General features: G+C 32.2%; 1 protein-coding gene and 1 pseudogene across 1 annotated transcript; one reads left to right on the top strand and one right to left on the bottom strand.

Annotated features, from left to right (window-relative positions):
* The first annotated feature begins 6,572 nt into the window (after positions 1–6,572).
* LOC122588157 lies at positions 6,573–11,172 on the top strand (annotated as a pseudogene).
* Positions 11,173–11,375: 203 nt separating this feature from the next.
* Positions 11,376–13,897, bottom strand: LOC122588441 (NADH dehydrogenase [ubiquinone] iron-sulfur protein 4, mitochondrial-like). The gene is made up of 5 exons (XM_043760557.1): positions 13,639–13,897; positions 13,287–13,375; positions 12,495–12,624; positions 12,273–12,302; positions 11,376–11,647 (listed from the first exon to the last, which is right to left on the bottom strand). The coding sequence occupies exons 1-5, from the start codon at positions 13,795–13,797 to the stop codon at positions 11,588–11,590; spliced, it is 468 nt and encodes a 155-aa protein (XP_043616492.1). The 5' UTR covers positions 13,798–13,897; the 3' UTR covers positions 11,376–11,587.
* Positions 13,898–15,408: the final 1,511 nt, after the last annotated feature.

The raw sequence follows: 15,408 nt of genomic DNA, 5'->3' as shown, positions 1-15,408 counted from the left end.
CTCATGTCCGTCCAATGGACAGGTAGTCTCAAAACATATTAATCAAAACTAAAAAATTAGAATTTAATTATATTAAATAGATACTGAATAAAATTAAAATACTTAAATATAAAACATAAAACGATTCAAATAAGACAAAAGGTTGAAGAAGTAATTCGTAATAAACTAATATTTCGGGGATGACCTATCAGACATATCGGAATCATACTCATTATCAAAACATAAACATATATTAATAAATTAAAAAATAAAGAAGTTGCATTGCGTACGAAGATCTACTAATTCTTGATGGGTAAGTTTCTGCTTAATAAATCTCTATATAAATATTCTTCGTAAATTGATTCTTGATGACAACTTTTGATTATAGACGAATTAAAAATTTACACAGTAACAGTATGATTCGAGCAACCATCAATATGACCAATATCACAACTTAATCAATACGAAAGTTAAAGAAGAAACATATGAAAATTAACTCCATATAAATATAGATTACAATTTACCATTTTTTTTCAACTTTAGTTAACTAAAAAGAGAAACAAAAAATGTACAATATATAATTTGAAAAATACATACCAATTCATCAACAAAGACCATCTCGAATGTTTTTATTTTCTTCGGGTTGTTCCACTCCGAAACAGTCCATACATGCACAACACGGAGTCGTAGATGATGGTTAACATGTGTTGGCTTAAGATCTTCAAGATGAACTAATGTTGTCTTATTTTTTGTTGTTGAAGAAGAAGTTATAATGAACCTATAACAGACAACAAACTAAATTAAGAGAGATAATAATAACAATAACATATGAATTCAATGTTAAATAATAATAATAATAATAATTAAATATGAACAAAGTATATAATAAAAAACCCGTTTGGTAGTCGATCGTAGGTTTTTTTTTTGCCGTAAGTTTTTTTTTGTTGAGAATATGTGAGGGTTTTTTCTAGGTGATATATAGATAATAGTAATAATAATAATAATTTTTTTATTAAAGGTCGATCATTTTTTATTAAATAAATATTAAAAAAATTGAGAATTAATAAGGATGGGGTATTATGCTAAAGGAGAGAATTAGAGGTGTCAAATGTACCACCAAGCCCCTCTTTAGTTATATTATAGATCACTGGAAATGTGAATATAAGCATATTTTAGTTATTTTGTACTACTAATATTACTAATATAAGCTACTGTAACACTGTAACTTTTAAAAGGGTAAATTGATAAAAACTCTTTAGGTCCATGTACCTTTTTGCTACTTAGATAACTCTCAGCAAAGATGTTGTCAAGGTAATTAAGCCATAAGTTAAACTATTTGGATTTTTGAAATAGGCATAATTTTTTTAATAATTTTGATTCTTATGGCATAATTTTTTTAATAATTTTCTTGGCGCATTTCACTTTGAAAATGATATATTTTGCAATTCATCGTTTTGATAGATGTAGAGTCTTTTAGAATGACAGTATATGGTAAGTCCTAATTCTAAATTACAAGAATTGGTAGGATGCAAACCCATAACTTCTGTAAAAGCCCCTAATATCCACCTTCACAAATGTGAAAAACCAACCTTTACATGCAACATGGTTGGATCAGTGGTAAACACCCTTGCCTCTGGAGACAGAGGTCATGGATTCAATCCTCATCCCATGCAAAGGTTGGAGGTCTTTTTCTACCATTTAGGTAAAAACTTGAAGCAGCCTCTCTATTTTGGTAGAGGTAAGGTTTGCCTACATCTTAACCTCCCCCATATACCGTCGAGGTATTGAGGCTCAAAACCTGCAGAAGGCGGCACTGAGTAGTTACTTATTTTTTTTTTTACAAATGTGAAAAACGAAACTCGAACCCAGATAGTTCTTATAACGTTAAAAGCCTTGTAAATGAGCTACTAACTCTATTTACTTAAATATGTAGATTGATTTCAATTATGTCTATCGTTTTAGTCTATATATTTCTTAATATCTTCGAGATTTATTATTTTGTTTAAAAGATGAGTTTTTTTTTTTGAAGAATAAACGAAAATAAGGTATAATTCCTTATATAATATTATTATAATGACATATTCATGTTTTCTTTTAAAATGATTTCAAAACTTCACAGAGAAAAATAAAAATTATAAAATACAATATATTTTTGTGAATAAGGCTTACGTCATGTACTAATACGAAGAAAGTAAAATAATTGACGCAAAAAGTTTCTTTTTTCCATATAAAAAACATCATTTCTCTTGTGAAGTAGGTGTTTTATTGCATGGTCGACACTCGACACGTTGAATTATAGGTTGGTTCACGTTATTCATATCCTTCAAGACGCTTGCAAAGTTGCAATATACTGTAAGCTTCAGGTTCTACGCTCATGACGTCCATAAAACCTGGTAATTTGGTTGACATATCTAAAAAGAAGAATATGGTCGGTTCAGGTCCAATACATACATACACACATATATATTTTAATTAAGAACTATTTTTTTTATGTATTGGATCATATGTTTTTTTTGTTTATTCACATGTGAAATTATGTAAAAAAGTACGTTGTAGAAGAAAAACTTTTTAAAAAAAACTTTCAAAATAACCTTTGATGAGATTTCAATATTATTAAAAAAGAAATATAAAAATATTATTATTATTATTGTTATATATTACAATAATAATGCTATTAAAGAGTAAAAAAATATTACAATATTATTATTATTATTGTTATTGTTATATTTGATGAGATTTCATTAAAATTTTATAAATTATTATTATCTTTAAAAAGCTTTTCCAACATTTGACACCAATTAAATAACCATTTTTAAAGTTGTTTTGGTTATTCATTGTTGTTAGACACTAATAAATAATCTTTAAAGTTAGAAAGTAAAACTTGAACTTTTTAAAAATCATGAGAGGTTAAAAGGAAAATATTATCAAATGCTTCTTCTTCCTTTTTGAACACCTGCAACTCAAATACTCAATAAAGAACTTGATTCCCCATTTCAGATTGTGTTATAAGTTATAGAAATTACTATGTCGATGTGGTCATAAATTTTAAATCTTCAATGGATTCATATTTCTTGTCAAAAGTTCAAGGGGGTTCCATGCTCAATTTTAAGGAAGTTCATAAAAATCTTTTTATGGTGTTTCTAGGATATATTAATTTTCAAACGTGGTCCATTGAACCCCCTTAATGTATATTAGAACCACCACTGGCAATTACAATGACAACGATATACAGAGGCAGATTTTTGAGGGCATAAACTAGATGTGGTTTTTCGAACATTCGGTTAGAACACGACATGAGGGAAACCTCACTATACAGTGAAACCTTGCACGTACCCTAGACAACGAGATGTTGCCCATAGGCCGTTACAAGTATTAAGAGGGAAAAAACCCAAGGCTTGTCATCCATAAGGATTGAACTCAAGACCTTGGTTAACACTGAGAGTGTCTCTAACCAGTTGGACTGACCATATGTGAGGAGACTAATGACGTATAACTTCGCGCAATAAGTTTGAGTGAAATAAATTCATACAATATATATATATATTGTATATATAACAGTTAAAATGTCAAATCATGACACATCTAGCAAGTAACAATTGAAACACCAACTCACACTTTTACATAGCTGTCCTGAGAATTCAAATACCCTGATCGAGCAAAAAAACAAATTCAAATATATAAAAAACTTTTTTTTATAAATAATAACTAGCATCATAACAAAAAAATTATATATGCATAATAAGATCATAATTTAAGAATTACTCACTTACATACCATAGTAGTTACTTATCTACTTGATGATTCGTGAAGTTCTCCTATCATTCTTCATATCAAATTGGTTTCACAGTTTATATTCTCTAAGATTTTGTTCTCGATAGCTATCATGGCCAATTATTAAGTTTTTCTTGGGACATTATTGATCGTAAATAAGATTTCAATAACTTCAACTTATAAAAACTCATTTCTGCATATGCAATTGTGACTGGAATAGTCTATATGAATTGGTTGCATTTGAGATATAACAAACTCTTGTAAACGCTTTAAAACATCTATAGGGTTGTGAAGTTCATAAATCTGTGATGTGTCAAATAACTTTAACTCTATATAAAATTGATCAGCATCAATATCCAATCTTTCTTCAAACCTGAGTGCGTTTTCAAAAAGGTGGCATGACAACTAGAGCTGGCCTAATAGTAGTATTGGGTTAGGCACAAGCCTAAGGCCCACCTACTATTAGGGCCCCAAAATTATAAGACATTATTAAACTAAGAGTTTATAAACTAATTTTCTAATATTTTATACTTAAGTTTCTTTCCCTAAAAATATTCAACAAAACACCGCTTCAATATCCGTAAGGTGTGAATTGTTTCAACCATATCCATTTTTTTGAAAATTTAAGTTCATTAATCTCCTAGAAATTTGAAGTCTCTACGGCTTATAATCACATGGCACATGAACTTGAAATGAGAAGAAGGATTTGTATTAGTTGTCCAAGCTAATATTTACTTGAAATAGTACAAAATAATATACAATTATGCATGTCTATGACTTATCGATCAAGTACACCATTTAATCTAAGAGTTGTCTTTGCAGTTTTTATTATCTCGTTACCCACAATAACGCATAAATGAATATGTGGATACAACATATCCTTCACAATTGGTAGCAAGTCAAATTAAATTGGATAAAAACTCTAACTATTTGACATGAAACTAGCATAATGCAGCACATTCGATATATATATATTTTTATCTTTCTTTCCTTAATTTATTTTCGTATGCTATATAACTAGGCCTCTAAATTTGATCTAGCTTAAGGCCCCAAAAAAGTTTGAGCCGACACTGATGACAACTTAAGCTCTTTATCTTCAATTCCCTTTAAGTTATGTGGAAACAAGTTAAAAACCAAGTTTGTTATATCCTGGGCCTCTTCTTAAGCTCTTTATCTTCAATTTCCTTTGTTATATATAAATTTTTTTTTTGAAATTTTATGCCCCTTAAAAATTATGCTCTAACCGGAAATCAAGTTTGCACACCTTTTAGGTCTTTCCTGCTTTTACAATACCCAAATTTTAACAATAACTCAGAAGTAATAGCAAGTTAGCAACAAATGTGAATGCGGTACCAACACTCATTCCAAAAAACAAGTTTTCTTCTGTATGACATCTAAATCAAATTTGTTTGAAACTAATCAAATATATTGATCCCCTAAGTCAAATTTGTTTGAAATACTATATGACATTGCACATAATATTATTTTGGTTCTCTCATAGTCTCATCCGATTCATCTTTATTTTTTGTATGTGATTTGCAATCTCATGTCGTCGATTCCAATATGTTTCCCTTAAACATTTTTAATTTTTAATAACTCTTCAATATGTATATAATTAAAATTGGAAGAAAACACCTAAAAGTCAAATTATGACAACTAATATGGGACGGGGAGTATGTAATAAAACTATAGAAAATGTTAAATGAAGTCCTTAGGGCACGTTTGATAGAGAGAAATTCTAGGAAATGAAATGAACCAGAAAAATAAAATAGGAAGAAATGAAATTGACTGAGAAATTTAATGAATTTCTTTGTTTGATAATGATAGATAAATTGATATGAGAAATGAGTGAAATGAGTTTTTGTGTTTGAAAAATCTAATATAAAAATATACAAACATCACAATAAAAATTTAAAAAATTAAATAATAATAATAATAATAATAATAATAATAATAATAATAATAATAATAATAGTTCACTAATATAAATAGTACGAGTAATAGTTTAATGATAAGAGTAGGTGAGCCTTCGTCATGTTTTTGAAAGTGGAGAAATCATTTTCTCCGTCGTTTACATTTTTAGTTATTAAAGCAGAGAACTTGATTTCTTCACAAAACTTAAAGAAATGGCTCTATATGTAATTGCAAATCTCAGGGAAAACCAATTCTCCGTGAAAACATTTCTTACCCTTTACCAAACAATAGAGATAATTTCATTTTCATTTTTTTCCTCTCATTTTATCTTACCAAACACACCCTTAGAGTTTCACTTAACGTGCATAAAAGAATTGTACCTTTCCATATCAAAAGCTCACCCCTGAAATTTATGGTAAGTGTACAACTATTTAATGTACCGTAACGAAAGCCCTTAAGGTTTCGTTTAGCAAAACCCCTAAATTATTAATTCATATTATTTAATCATTTATATACATGTAAATTAATCAATATAACATCAAAATCTAATAAAAATTTAGTACGAGTAAATATTGTTGGTTGAAATATTGATGGAAATCAATTTTCTAACTACCACAAAATAGTTAATTTTGCAAACAATATACCATTTTTAACTCATTATATATTTATTTCACATGTTGCTCTTGTCCATAATAGAATCCGAGAAAGCGTCCAAAAGTAACCTCTTCTATCACTCATCACTTGCATTAACAAAACGTTTTGCTGCGTCTTTCTTTGTATTTTTGTCACGTATATATATCCATCTATCAACACGTCAACATTCAACAAGATCACTATTTTACATATTTGTATATATGCACCATTTCATTATACATTTTCTATTCATTCACCGCCTTTGATTCATTAACATGGCTATACTCAACCCGAAACCTTATTATTTACCGTTGCAACAACACCGAAATTCGTGGTGGAACACGAGGGAATGTGCATGTTGTGGTAACGTTACAAGGTTTGTTGTTCGAAAGATGATCGGGGATAAGTATAAGTTAGTAATGAATTGTAAAGTTACGCGAGACGAATGTAGAACGTATGATGATGATGATGAGAGTGGACGAAAGAACGATGATAATTTTGTTGAGATGATGAGAGAAACTTGGCCTTATTTCAAGGTATATAGAGGACGAATATTTGTTGTTGTCTTGTGTGCTGAAGTTGTTGAGAGTAACAACTTCGAGGCTATTCTAGAGGTAACTAACTATATTACTCATTGTTTGATTAAATAATTATGTTTAAGTAACTATCAAGATTTATTTAAGGGGTGCTTGGTTGGAGGTATTATAGGGTAAGAATTGAGAAAGAAAATGATTAATCATGCTTGGTTAGGGGTAAGTAATTCAATTATTAATCAATGATGGGTATGGAACATTACTTAGTAAATTGGGAGGAATGGTAATGATTACTCACGTGCCTTCTCATTACCACCACATGTCACTACCACCATCACCACTACCACCAACATCCGGTCAACATCACTACATGCCGCCGCCACCTCCACCTCCACCACCAACTAAAAAGAAATTCAAAAGAAAAACGAATGGATAATACACACACCTCACATCACTTCCTTTTGTCTTCCCCGCAATACAAATACAAATACATATTATATATATATAGCTTGCGACGACAACAGTTCAAAGGAAAACAACAAAAAATAGAAGATAAGCAACGCCAAACATCGGCGTTCTGGACCAAGAACCATGAACGCCAAACGAAAAGGACGGTATGGTTTGCTGTTCGGCGTTGATTGTCTAGCTAGGCTTCGAGGTCCGGCATAGAACTCCCATACCCATGCTCTTAAGAACCTCTTTTCCTTTCCTTCATATTCCTTTCTTTCAATATTACATTCTAGATTTTTTTTATTATTTTTTTAACATAGGAAAAGGAAGAATAAAAAGTTTATTTTCTTTATCAATTCTTGAGAATTCTTTTTAGAGGAAAAAAAAGTAAAGGAAAGAAAAGAAAAACTCATGGCTTTTTATTTCAAATATTTTCCCGCCAATATCAATCTAATTTGAAAAGAAAAATCTCTACCTTTATGTATAATTACATAGCTACCTCTTTAACCAATAACTAATGGTTCTATATATGTTTAGAAAGTACATAATATATATATATACTCTTTTTCCTTCTAACCCAAAAGTCTAATTAACTTTTTATTATTAACTTTTTGAATTTCTTTTAACTCAATTATGACTTCTACTTACATATTTTTTTTCCTTTTCTTTCGTCCATATCCAATCCAATCTATCATTTTGTATTTTATATTTTTATATTCGAGATTGTAGATAGAAATGGTTTCGCAACTCATTGGAATAACATAGGAGTATAGGACCTAGAATTTTTTAGTTGATAAAATTCTTAGAATTGGTTTCGCAACTCACTAGAAAAACGTAGTTTTAGACTTCAAGTTTCCAAATAAATTTTTAAATCTAGCTTGATGGGCTTTTAGCCTAACGATAATTGTACTAGTGGATAAGAAATATACATAAAACAAACTAAATGTATGGCATGCAATGCAGGATATATCCCTTCTTCATGGTCTCGGAATAAAATTTGTGCTTGTTTACGGGACACATGTGCATATCGATAAACTGTTAGCAGAAAAGGGTTAGTTGAACCTGAACACTTTTCATTGTCATCAGTAAGAATAATCTTGAAAAATGAAATACTCGTCATCAAGGCCATTAAAAGTTGCTAAAAAAAGTTTATATATGTTATGTTAAATGCATAATCCAGGATGTGACCCGAAGTATGTTGGAAGATACCGAGTTAGTGACTCTGATGCTCTCAAGGCAGTTATAGATTCAGCCGGGAGAATTTATATGATGATTCAAGCTAAGCTGTCCCCAGGGCCCTCTTTATGCAACATCTGTAGACATGGGGAGAGTAGTCGTTGGCATGATAGTGTCAGTGTCGCTAGTGGAAAATTTCTTGTAGCTAAGGTAAAATTATTAAATATCTTTAGCTTTTTTGGTAACATGGGTGATGCTTTTTTGTAATAAGGTAGCAACTTTTGTTTACTGAAACGGGGCAGAAAAGAGGAATCGTTGAAGGTATTGATTATGGAGCAACGGGAGAAGTAAAGAAAATAGATGTTTCTCTTATCCGTGAAAGGCTGAATAGTGACTCTATTGTGATCTTAAGCAACCTTGGATATTCCACCTCTGGAGATGTATTAAATTGTAAGTATGCTCTCTGACTATAATAATATGACATAACCATATGACAATAAAAGAGATTATATAGGTTACAATGTATATCACCATTTGTAGTCAACGTAATTGAACCACAATTGACCATGTATACGTACATATCTATAATGCAAGTATCTATACAAGTGTTTTACTTATTATTGTTATCTTACCTGCAATGATGCAACACATATGAAGTTGCTACAACTTGTGCATTGGCTCTTGGAGCAGAGTAGCTTATTTGTGTTATAGACGGTCCAATATTGGATGAAATGGGCCGTCTCATTAGGTTTTTGACTCTTGAAGATGCAGATAGGCTAATTCGCAAACGAGCCAAGCAAAGTGAAATAGCTGCAAGTAATATAAAAACCGTCAATGAAGAAGACAAGATTCATCCTATGTATAGTACAATGAGTGGATTTGGACGAAGCTCAAGAAATGGGTGTGCTGCAACATTTCAGAACGGAGTTGGGTTTAACCATGGGAATGGTTTTGCCATTGGTGGCCAAGAGAGGCCAAGTAGATCAAATGGCTACCTCTCAGTATTGGCCGCTGCAATTTTTGTATGCAGAGTAAGTCGTTAAAACAAAATATAATCCCACATAATCTACTCTCGCATATTCTTGGAAGTAGGCATGATCATCTTTATAATTTCATAATGAAGAATCTTGCGTCACACTGCAGGGAGGTGTCCAGAGAGTTCATCTACTAGACGGGGATATATCAGGAGTGCTGTTGAGGGAATTATATCAAAGAGATGGAGTTGGAACTATGGTGGCCAGGTATGTGAATATATATATAGGGGATTTCATTTTTAAGTTATAATAACATCTTAAAAGAATGTGCATATAAATTGTCTGGCTGCAACAAAGTGCAGAATGACATTAAACTAAAAAACATACCTTTACGAAGGAACAAGAACGGCTAAGGTGACCGATCTACCAGCAATAAGAGAAATTCTAAAACCTTAAGAGATTCGGGCACTTCGATTGGGAGGACAGAAGAGGAGGTTTGAACTTTGGACTAGTTATTCTTTCTGTGCTTTGTACCACTACCTACATCAATACATTGTTAAATGACTTGATCCTAATTTTGTAGCTGCTTAATGCATTGAACTTGTTCGTTGTTGTGGAAAGAGAGGGCCATATTATTGCCTGTGCTGCTCTATTTCCATTCTACAAGGACCGGTGTAGAGAGGTTGCTGCTATTGCTGTTTCTCCCGACTGTCGTGGACAAGGACAGGGTAATAAATTACTCGGATAACCACTAAACCTGGTTTTTCTAAACATATAGAAGTATATATGTGGGCTATCATGTGATCTTCATCTCCGTTCGTTTTAGATCCAAAACATAACTTGAGTCTACCAGGACATACATATCTGGAAGTGGGTTCTCATCTAGGGTAACCTTTAAAGCTTCCTGCCACATGGATGAATAATTATTAAAAAGAAGCGCAAAATACACTCTTTTAACCCAGGCCTGCCAATAGGTCAGATATTGATCATATTGGCTATAGTCTTGCCTGATACACTAGCTAACGGTTAATAGCCCCTCAAAAATTTTAAAAACTGTAATTAAGTTCATATGCATTTTGTTTGCAACACTATTATGTAGATTGTGAGTAATTACATATACTCCGCAGCTGCTGGTTTGCGCTGCTCTGATATGTTAACTCCTCGTTATTGGTTGTGGATCATGTTTTACCATGTGTTAACAGTAGCGTTTTATTGCAAACTTGTAGAATACTTGGAGAAGAAAGCATCTTCTATTGGACTACAACGGCTTTTCTTGCTGACAATCCGCTCTGCAGATTGGTAAAGCTTCTGTTTAGAACTTCTGTGCCTCAAATGCAAAAATAAAAATAAAACTAAAAAAAACATTCCAAACAAAACCATTGTACTAAAATTTGTCGACGTGGTACAGCAATATGTTAAAATTCTCTTATAATGGATTTAGGGCCGCACTTAACTGTACTTGATAGTACATGCTTATGTTGCTGATACTATATTTCACTAGGCTAACTGAGTTTATATATTTTTGTACTTAACAATTAAGTCGACAATGTTGAATATGAAGCTCAAGGCTTTGTTGACAATCATGATAACTCTTCAAGGCTTTGTTCTGAAAAAGGTTTGTCTGGGCAGGTTCGTAAGGCGTGGCTTTTCTGAGTGCTCAATTGAATTTATACCAGATGAAAGAATAATAAATACCTCGCGGATCTATGTACTAGATAGATGATAGATCTGTTACCAGATAATAGTGGAATGTGTTGTTGATAGCGATTTACGGAACAAGATTTGATAGCTTCATGTAGTAATGTTTTTTACTCGAGTACAGTTTGAGTATCTCCTCAAATGTCACTTTTTTACCTTTTTTCAAATGAGTTTTCGCATTCTTTGGGCGTTTACTTTTATAAACACAGAATCAACATAGATTATCAAGCATAAAACCATACAATTATGGATGGAAACTGATTCAGGTGCTATGTGAATTGATTTATGCCAATGATGTTACAAGAACAGAAAATTCGTTCAAAAGTATAAATGTTTTGTACCATGATTTGCCGTACAAAGTGCAAAGAAATTAGGAAAAGTACACCAAACTGTCTGATTTATTGAAATCAAAGAAGGCTATTCCAGCACCAAAACATAAGCTCAGACTTGATCCGTTCATCAATTCTCTTGTGTTTTTGGTAATCCCTTCCATTTGAAGTTGTCAGCATATGCCTTTGCCTGCATTAGAAAAATGTCAAATTATATAAAGGTGGGTGTCAATAAGGGATAAACGATATGGAGCATAAACAGGAGTGCAACTCTACCAATCAAATACATATTTTTTTAACTAACCAACTTTATGCTCCAGGCCAGTATAAAGGCGGAAAAAAAGAAAAATCACTCGGCTTGGGATAACAGGAAATTTTCAAGTGTTAATCATAAGGAGCCAGTATAGGTAAACCCTCTAATAGCTTTTTGGCAATGTTCTTTAATATGATTATTAGATTTATCATTTATACATAAAACAATGTAAGAATACTATAGATGATTGAAATAAGGTTATAAGAATTTAAATACACTTTACCCCAAGTTCAACTTGTTTAACAAGATTCACCAATTTGACCCATTTCCTTTATATTTCCTTTTTTACCTGTGTGACACACAAAACTGATTGACATGTTTTCATATAAGCTGGATGAAATTGCCAACTATAGCATAGTAGACCAACTTAACATGTACCATTGTACCAGGCAAATGTCAAAAAGGATGTCATGTAATTGGAGATAATCAAAATATGCGACTTATCCATCATAGCAAATAAGATTATAAATGAAGCTACTAGCGTTGGTGTTGAGAGTCAAACCTTTAGAAGGGGTGAGTGGTGCTTCTTAACCTGCAAATAAGAACGATTTAAAAGATTAAGAAATAAGCAAACTGAGGTAATAATTACAGACTGTACCAACGAGAACCACAACATGGATGGTCATGTTTAACTTAACTTGAGAAGATCCTGACCCTTTACAAACCTAGTGAAATTAGGGTATTCAAAAGCAAAAAGCAATAATATGCATATACAAGTTCTCACCGTATAGTCCCAACCATGTCTTTCGGCAAATGCTTTTGCATCTTCTTCACTAGTGAAGCCGAGTGCAGCGTCGCCAACGTTCGCATACGGATCCCCTGTGGATGTCCACCCCATCAATGGATTTTCCCATCTACATCATATGTTCCAAAATGTCTTTCGTCATTACTATCTCACTAACAAGTTTTAGATTTTAGTTTCAGACATGCACTGCTCATATTGAAGCAAATCATGCATGAGACACACATAGCAGTCTCAATCCATTTATAAGTAACCTGATTGATCTGGGTCATACTTAATCTATAACGGGTCATATAGAATAACATTAAAAGCTTTTGCATTAATAAAAACAGTGCAAATGGGTTAGATATATCAAAAGTCACCCAAACCGTGTCTATATGCATAAAAACCACCTCCTATACCATCACTAAGTTTAATAAAATGAAGAAATTCACTTGTAAGTTTTTCTAATCACATTTAACACATTAATGTTTATGAAGTTCAGAAAAGTGTGCACAGGTTAACCCAACCCATTTAGGTCAGTTCCACTAAGCAGCCAATTGGGTACCTCTAGGAATACGATACACCATTTAAAAACACATGAAGACATTTTTCAGAAAAGAATTTCAAAGCACGCTTATCGGGTTTCCTTTGACTACACTGTATTCACATAATACGAATGGCGGAAGTATTATCGTTTAAGTATGAAGCTCATAAAGATAGATTACACATCATAATAACCGAATAGGGGGTAAAACGATAAAAAAGAAAAAAAATGTAGTAAGAAACATATACTTTTGTGTGGATAAGAAATTGATCTTCCACTTTCCAACTTTACCAGCTCCTTGCTGTGACGCTGTTCGAGCAGGCGAATATATAAGAACCTGCCATTCATCAAATTTAACTAAAAATCTATAACAAATGAAGGAAAAAAAAAAAAAGACCCTCAAACTTCAAGTTCCTAAAAATGAAATAAAAGCAACATTTTTGGTCAAAAGGCACATACAACAATAGAAATGAAGACTAAGATAACCCTAGATTTGTAATCAACTACTAAATCAAAAGAAAGAAAATTTAAATGACAGATACATATATAGATATAGATATAGATACAGATGATGTAAGTAAGTAAGTAAGAAAGATATACCCTGCGTTGAAGATGTTCATTGGGGATACCGGAAACAGTGCCGATCTCACCGGATTTGTATTCAACTGATAAAGAAGATTCTGTTGATAATCCACGCCGGCTATTGGTTATCAATCTATGTGATTGGCTGCCCATACGACGGAGAGAGCAGCTCGCCATTTCTTTTTTCTTTTTCCCGACCAGAGATGCCTTTGGCCCTTTGGGTTTCAGCTGGCTCTTTGGCTTATTATTGATCTTTAGCCAATTTGCTTATTGACCCAGTGTTTTGGTTAGCTTATTGCTTTCTCCTATACTTACCTCTACTACTTTGTAGAAATTACTCGTATCACACTATCTCTTCTAATATTTTTCAATTACTCTCCCATGTGAAATGACTTTTTGTGCTCTTTTATTCATTAATTTAAACATTTTTACTTAAAATACTTATTATACGCTTAATGAATTAATTTACAACATAAACGCATCAACTCTTAAAATAACTACACTACCCCTTCTACATTAATTATTTTTACAAATAATAACCACACCGTTAACACATATCACGCCACCACCATTACCAACCACCCCCGCCACCACCACATCACAGCCAACACCATCATCATATTGCGCGGGTAAAATGCTAGTGGTCCTATAGTGAAAGAGTTGAATTTGGTACTTTGGTTAGCTACTTGTATTTTAACAATTTTAGTGTCGAAAGCTAATAAGTTTCATTTGCTTCTCAAAATTAGTTATTTTAAGCTTTTAAAATGCTAACAATATAAAATTAATTTATTTATTTTTAAATTTTTATAAAACTCAATAAACTAATAAATTATCAAAGCTACCCCCAAAACACCCTCTTCTTAAATGGGTTTTAGCTCAATTGGTGGATATGTAGCCTATTATGTCTTTCTGCCAATTTTTTATCACCATACAATGTTTAACGTCATTTTTTAATAAAGACAATCAAAAATCTAAACAAAAACCATACCAAATCAAGTCAAAAACAAAATAATTGTCTTTCAAGCTAATCATGGTGTTAAGTGATTTTAGCTTTCTCTTGTTAAGCTCTTGACATGGCTTCTAACTTGCCATATACTTTGTTATCATAGGTTTAACCTTCCTATCAGTGGTAATTTAATCACATTATCGGTATTTGACCGTTTACAGAAAATTAGAATAATATTTGATCAGGGGACATGAGTTATGAGTACACACACAAAGGTTCTCCCAACTACAGAAAGTAAACTTGAATAAATTTTTCGAGAATTGAAGTTAACTTTTATAAGAGAAGTCAACGTGAAGCCATTGTTGCAGGCAATTTACATGCGGTACCAAGCTTAACAACAGCGCACAAGGGTGGAAGAGATGACGCATAAGGGGGATCGGGAAGATACTTCGCTCATAATGCCATAGTGGCCACAGAAAGAGGTTTACAAGATTTCCTATATTGTTTTCTTAACTTGGTGATGACCAGTTAAGGTTCACTATTGGTGAAGTTGTATGCTATAAAAAGACTGCGGACTAGATTTGTCAGTTAAAGACAACAGATAATCAAGACAGAAACATCAGTAATAATAAGTATTAACCGATTCGAATATATTACATACATGAATCAGAAGAGAATAGTGGCAAATAAACAGAAATAGCAGCAGACCAGATTATCCACTCATCAAAATCTCATCAGTGTATTTGAATAATGTTTAAACTAGTTGTTTTATGGTATGTACTATGCAGCAGCAAATCAGTCTAAACAAATCACATCACCAAAAGGATCAAACATACCCGAGA

The sequence above is a fragment of the Erigeron canadensis genome, chromosome 2 (genome assembly GCF_010389155.1).
Source record: "Erigeron canadensis isolate Cc75 chromosome 2, C_canadensis_v1, whole genome shotgun sequence".
In the NCBI taxonomy this organism is placed as follows: Eukaryota; Viridiplantae; Streptophyta; class Magnoliopsida; order Asterales; family Asteraceae; genus Erigeron; species Erigeron canadensis.
This window is presented reverse-complemented; position numbering and strand designations above follow the sequence as displayed.